A 6299-nucleotide genomic window follows, 5' to 3' on the forward strand; every position below is an offset into this window, starting at 1 on the left:
TAAGTTTGCCAATTGCTACAGACTGCTGTAGCCTTTATCACGTTTTCAACCTCCATACCGTGAACAACCATGCTTTTCTCTTAGCAAGGGAACAGCCCAGCCCAGCCCAGCTGTCAAAAACTTCCTATAGCTGTTACTTAAAGGGCACAGAAGCAGACACACTCACCTCGGCATAGCAGAGCGCCCAGAGTCAAGCTGAAGGCCACAGGGGCAATCGGCAGAGCACCCATGTTGAAGAACTCCCGGGAAAGGGGTGAGGAACCGGGAGCTGTATAGAAGGGATTTGCTGCAGCTTCTCCTTAGAAGTCAAAAAGCTGCTCTTCTGAAATATTTCCACCTTTGCATTTCCTCGGATGGAAGTTCCTGGCTGATCACCTCTTCGCCATGATTAGGTTCTTCCTGAATGGGGGTGGAAGGAGGAGCCCCCTCCCAGCCCCCCAAAATCTCCACAACACCTAGGCATCCAGAGACGCTTCTGTTCTACCGGATAAGGTGCAGGTGCGCGACACGGGCCAAAAGAGCATGGGGGGGGGGTTGGGGAGGCTGGGGGAAGACGCGGAGCACCCTCGGATCGCTCTGCAAACTTTTCCCCGTCCGCGGAGCCGCAGGTTCGAGACCCGCGCTGCGCAAAAGTTGGGCAGAAGAAGAAAGAGACGGTCGTGGGCGCGGGGAGGGCGGAATCTCTCGCTGTTTCTCCGCGGCGTCTTCCTCTCTCTTCTGTTTGGAAGCAACTCCAGGGGCGTCTGGAAACGACCTTTCCCACCGCTTTCGCTTCTCCCCGCCGGAATCTCTGGTGGCAATTGCTCCTCTCCGTCCAGCTGGCCGCTTTGCTTCGCTGCAAAAGCCTCCGGCGAACGCAAATCCTGGGAGAGACTTTACGAGAGACAAATCTCCATCACACAGACGCGCTCGCACGCAGAGAAAGAGCAAGCGAGCGAGAGGAGGAGGCGGTAACCTTTGGGGGCTCCCTCCAATCGGAGCAAGGGTTGGGGTGGGTTTTATATTTTTTCCCCTCCTTGCGGGTCTGGAGTGGAAAACTCCAAGGCTGGAAGGGGGGCGGGGGGCGGGATGGCTTCCTCTAACATTCCAGAAGCAGCAGGAACAGAGGCACAATTACTCGCGAGTAATCCCATTGAGTTCCGGGGTGCTTACTCGAGAGTGGGCAGCTCGGGCGCATGGTTACCCGCAGGCAAGTCCAACGGGGCTCGCTGTCTTTGCGCCCGATTAAGTAAGAACGGCTCGACTTGCAGCCCGATCCTCCGCGCGTCATACCCCCGATGTCCCTTTGGAACTGGAGGGGAGTTACTCTAGAGTAAGCGCGGCTTCGGTTGTTTTGCCGGTGCCTTCGCGTACTTACTCGGTAGGGATCCCATCGAAGCTTGTGCGCTTTACTCCAGAGGAAGTGTGACCTGGCTTTCGGCCTGATCCTGCGCGCGTTTACGTGGCAGTAAGTCCCGCTGAGTTTTTGGGGGGTGTTACTCTGGAGTAAGTATGATTTGCTTGGCGGCCCGATCCTGAGTGTTTACTCGGAAGCAAGTCTCACCGACCTGTGGATGTGAGTAGGTGTGAATAAGCTTGCAGCCTACATATACTTACTCAGGAGTAAGCCCCAGCTGAGTCCAATGAGGGTTTACTGTCAAGAGAAGTATGGAAAAGGTCAGAGCCTGACATCCGGAGCCTGCAGCCTCTGGCTACTACGTCCCGCTGAGCTAATAGCGTAAGTGTGAATAAGCTTACAGGTCGAGCTTTCACATGTTGGTTGGATAACACCCTGGTTTCAAGTTGAACAGGATCACACCCTTGCAAATTTACCTGATACCCAGAGATTAGGTCCTTGCGATTTCCCAAATAACTGTGCCTGGGATCACATAATAGCCGGTGGGTTGCACTTTCTTAAGAGTAAGTTCCCTTCAGATCACTGGAAATTCTGGTGAATTGTGGTTGCAATGCTCTCTGGAGATAATTGTGGCGGGTATGAAATGCATCGACTGTGGGGGCGGTGCAGCAGGGGTCCTAGGGCAGGGGTCGCTTCACCCCTCCCAATAAAGTATTTGACCCCCCCCTCCCCAAGTTGATGGGTATTGCCATTCAAATGGTGTGCCTGCACCACATCTTGTGGTAGATCATGCGTCTTGTGATAGATCATGCGGGGCAGAGCTTATCTGCGTCTCACCCCCCCCCCAAATATTTTATTCAAGTTGGCACCCCTGGCAAGTTACATAAAGGTAAAGGGACCCCTGACCATTAGGTCCAGTCGTGGCTGACTCTGGGGTTGCTGTGCACATCTCGCTTTATTGGCCGAGGGAGCCAGCGAACAGCTTCCGGGTCATGTGGCCAGCATGACTAAGCCGCTTCTGGCGAACCAGAGCAGCGCACGGAAACGCTGTTTACCTTCCCACCGGAGCGGTACCTATTTATCTACTTGCACTTGGACGTGCTTTCGAACTGCTAGGCTGGCAGGAGCAGGGACCAAGCAACAGGAGCTCACCACATTGCGGGGATTCAAACCGCTGACCTTCTGATCGGCAGGTCCTAGGCTCTGTGGTTTAACCCACAGCGCCACCCGCGTCCCAGGCAAGTTACATAGGGGTTTCCATTCCACCCATAAGCCTTAAACTTGCTTTGGTTTATGTGGGCCTCCTGCACAGGGCCTGCTTCTTACTCGCACCCCAAGCATTTTAGCATGGTCAGAATGTGCCTGGAAACTCTGGCAACACCCCCTTGTCTGTTTTGCTGGAGGACAGAGAGGTACATGTGTAGAAGACAGCTTACCATCCAAAGGGGGGGGGGATGTACATTGGTTGCAGCAACCACATTTTCCTCTGGCCCTGCTCATCTCTGGCATTTGGCCCTCAGAAAGTTGCCTAGAAGGAAATGCGGCCTTTGGGCTGGGAAGCTTCCCCATCGCTGCCAACCAACCGAGGCATGAGAGACATTCCATTTCTCATCCGTATTCTATCTAACCCGCAGGGAAGATAGAGCTGGGATAGCTCAGTGGGTAGAGCATGAGACTCTTAATCTCAAGGTTGTGGGTTTGAGCCCCATGGCGGGCAAAAGATTCCTGCATTGCAGGGGGTTGGACTAGATGGCCCTTTGTGGTCCGTCCCAGCTCTACGATTCTGTGACACGTGGGTCAGTAGGAGGGAATGGCCATGATGCAGGGCCAGCCCTGCTGTTAGACAGAGTGTTTTGCATGTCCCACAAAAGGGCAGAATTAATCTCGAAAGAAGACTTGTTTAGTAGCTGTTACAATAGGTGGTGGTGTGTATTTAGTAGTGGTGTGGTCCCCATTATGGTATGTACTTGCTCCAGCCAAATTCAGAATCCCAGACTGATTCAGGTCAACCCAGGATTTACCCAGAGTAAGTTGAGGTCAGTTTGTGTCCTCCTAGATAGATCCAGAGCTGTCAAGGTGGGGCAGGGGGGTTGAGTGGTGAGGGATTAGGAGAAAAAGATGCATGCAGTAGACCATAGGTCAGCAAACGTTTTCAGCAGGGGGACGGTCCACTGTCCCTCAGATCTTGTGGGGGGCCGGATGATTTTTTTGGGGGGTGAATGAAGTCCTATGCCCCACAAATAACCCAGAGATGCATTTTAAATAAAAGGGCACATTCTACTCATGTAAAAACATCCTGATTCCTGGACCGTTTGTGGGCTGGATTTAGAAGGCGATTGGGCCGGATCCAGCCCCTGGGCCTTAGTTTGCCTACCCATGCAGTAGACTGTGTGGGTCTCCTTCCTCTGACACCATGTTTACTCAGAGGATTAAAATCTACTTAAAGGCTGCGCCAGACCCCTGATTCAGTTCAGGGCCCAGATCCCGGTCAGGCACATGCATTTAACATGTGTTTGAAAGACCAAGCCAGGCCCCAAATCAGATCAAGGGACATGGACAGTCTTGGTGCCCACTAAGCCATGTTTTAGGAGACTTCAGAATGGGAGTGGTGGACTTGAAGCCAGGGCACTGAATGTGGCCCTCCAGGCTGCTTTATCTGGCCCCCAGAACTCTCTCCAGATCATACCCCTCCCTGGCCCTGTCCCCCCCCCCCAGTGTTCTTGCCTGGTTGGAAATGTGACCTTGAACTCTGACATCGCCTCTTCCTTACCTGGAGAGAGATGAGCGAAAGGTGTGTCAGTGTGTAGAAACTAGTCTACTGTAGAAAGGTAAAAAATGACATTTGTTGCTCCTCTCACATTTGCCTGTGTCTCTGCCCACTGCTAGCACAGGGCCCCTGAAAGGTTGTCTAGAAAGGAATGTGGCCCCTGGGCTGAATAATGGGGGGGGGGAGGTGAGTTCCATGGCCTTCTTTGTACTCTCACTTCCATTACATACTTTGGAAACTGCTTTGAGGAATCTGTTAGGCTGGGTACAGCATTCAGGGTAAAAAAGAACGAAATTTATTTCTAGATATATTTGTCACTCAGCAGTTTCTGGAGTCGAGGTCTGTGTCATGTTATTAAGTGCAAAAGGAGAGATATAAAGAAGTCTGTGGCTCTTGCTTTCCTGAGTTTGCTATCTGACTTGAGGCAATGTAGCTGCAAGCAGAATCTTGAATACATTTCATCTTGCTCCTCTGTTAACACACACAGAGAGACAGACTCACTGGTCATTTTCCATTTATGACATAAAATAAAAATAGGCTAGCAAGTACCATCCAAAAAAACACACAGGGAAGTAGTTAGATATTTATTTGACATATTTTTCATCCCATCATTTCAGACAAAGGCAATTCAGCGTGGCTCATCTTATGCCTTTCTGCTTTAGATGGCAATGTATATTTCTACATTTAGGGACGCTCCAAGGCTATGGTGGTTGTTGTTTTTCTTGGTGGGGAGAGGTCAGTGGCTTCGGCAGCATGTCACTGATGCAATAATAGTGCATTAATGGTGGATTTATACATCAATCTGCTTTTATTAGCTGTTCTGTGGAGCTTTCCCAATGCTACCACATCATTGTTGTCTGGAGGGGTGCAACAAGAGTGGGACACACATGGCTAGGATACTACTAGCCCCAAAATGGAAAGATGGCAAGACACCAACAAAAGGAGATTGACAAGCAAAATTGATGGAATATGCTGAGATGGCGAAATTAACAGGGAAAATTAGAGATAAGGACAATAGGTAAAGGTAAAGGGACCCCTGACCATTAGGTCCAGTCATGGTCAACCCTGGGGTTGTGGTGCTCATTTCGCTTTATTGGCCGAGGGAGCCGGCATACAGCTTCCGGGTCATGTGGCCAGCATGACTAAGCCGCTTCTGGCAAACCAGAGCAGCGCACGAAACGCCATTTACCTTCCCGCCAGAGCGGTACCTGTTGATCTACTTGCACTTTGACGTGCTTTCGAACTACTAGGTTGGCAGGAGCAGGGACCAAGCAACGGGAGCTCACCCCGTTGCAGGGATTCGAACCGCCAACCTTCTGATCGGCAAGTCCTAGGCTCTGTGGTTTAACCCACAGCGCCACCCACGTCCCCATAAGGACAATAGAGACTTTTAAAAAGATTAAGAACCATTTACGACGTACAGCCATACCTCGGGTTACAGATGCTTCAGGTTGCGCGTTTTTGGGTTATGGACATGCTGAAACCCGGAAGTACCAGAACGGGTTACGTCCGGGTTTTGGCACTCACGCATGAGCAGAAACACTAAATCGCTCTTTGCGCATGCACAGAAGCGCTGAATCTGCAGTGCACAGACCCGGCGCTGCAGGTTGCGAACTCTGTGGGTTGCGAACGTGCCTCCTGCACGGATCACGTTTGCACCCTGGGTATCCACTGTACTTACAGAAATATTTCAAAGAAGTGGACTCACTAGCAGGGCTTGAGTAAACACTTACAATTAAGAAAACAAGTATAAAAGTTAAGATGCAACAATTGGAAAAATAATAAAGTGTAAGAGGTAATTTGAAAAAATGTGATATAAAAACGATAAGAATATACTAAAATTGTATCAAAATAAAAAAAATCCTTCCAGGAGCACCTTAGAGACCAACTAAGTTTGTTCTTGGTATGAGCTTTCGTGTGCATGCAGAAGTGTGCATGCACACAAAAGCTCATACCAAGAACAAACTTAGTTGGTCTCTAAGGTGCTCCTGGAAGGATTTTTTTTTATTTTGTTTCGACTATGGCAGACCAACACGGCTACCTGCCTGTAAATAAAACTGAATGAAAAGATTATAAATTTAAGGTAGAATAAGACAAGCAGGGGTGACAGCAGCCACGAAATTAAGAGATGCCTGCTTCTTGGGAGGAAAGCAATGACAAACCTAGACAGCATTTTAAAAAGTAGAGACATCACCT

The 6299-nt window shown here is 50.2% G+C and overlaps 1 protein-coding gene across 1 annotated transcript in view; it reads right to left on the reverse strand.

Annotated features, from left to right (window-relative positions):
- TMEM132C (transmembrane protein 132C) overlaps positions 1-950 on the reverse strand; it is a 247260-nt gene extending 246310 nt beyond the window's left edge. Inside the window, exon 1 of the mRNA XM_083418171.1 lies at positions 167-950. Within this exon, the coding sequence (XP_083274297.1) occupies positions 167-230 (64 nt within the window). The 5' untranslated portion in view covers positions 231-950. The remainder of the gene's footprint in view (positions 1-166) is intronic.
- Between the last annotated feature and the right edge of the window lie 5349 nt (positions 951-6299).

This window comes from Podarcis tiliguerta (assembly GCF_965153285.1).
Source record: "Podarcis tiliguerta genome assembly, chromosome: 16".
In the NCBI taxonomy this organism is placed as follows: domain Eukaryota; kingdom Metazoa; phylum Chordata; class Lepidosauria; order Squamata; family Lacertidae; genus Podarcis; species Podarcis tiliguerta.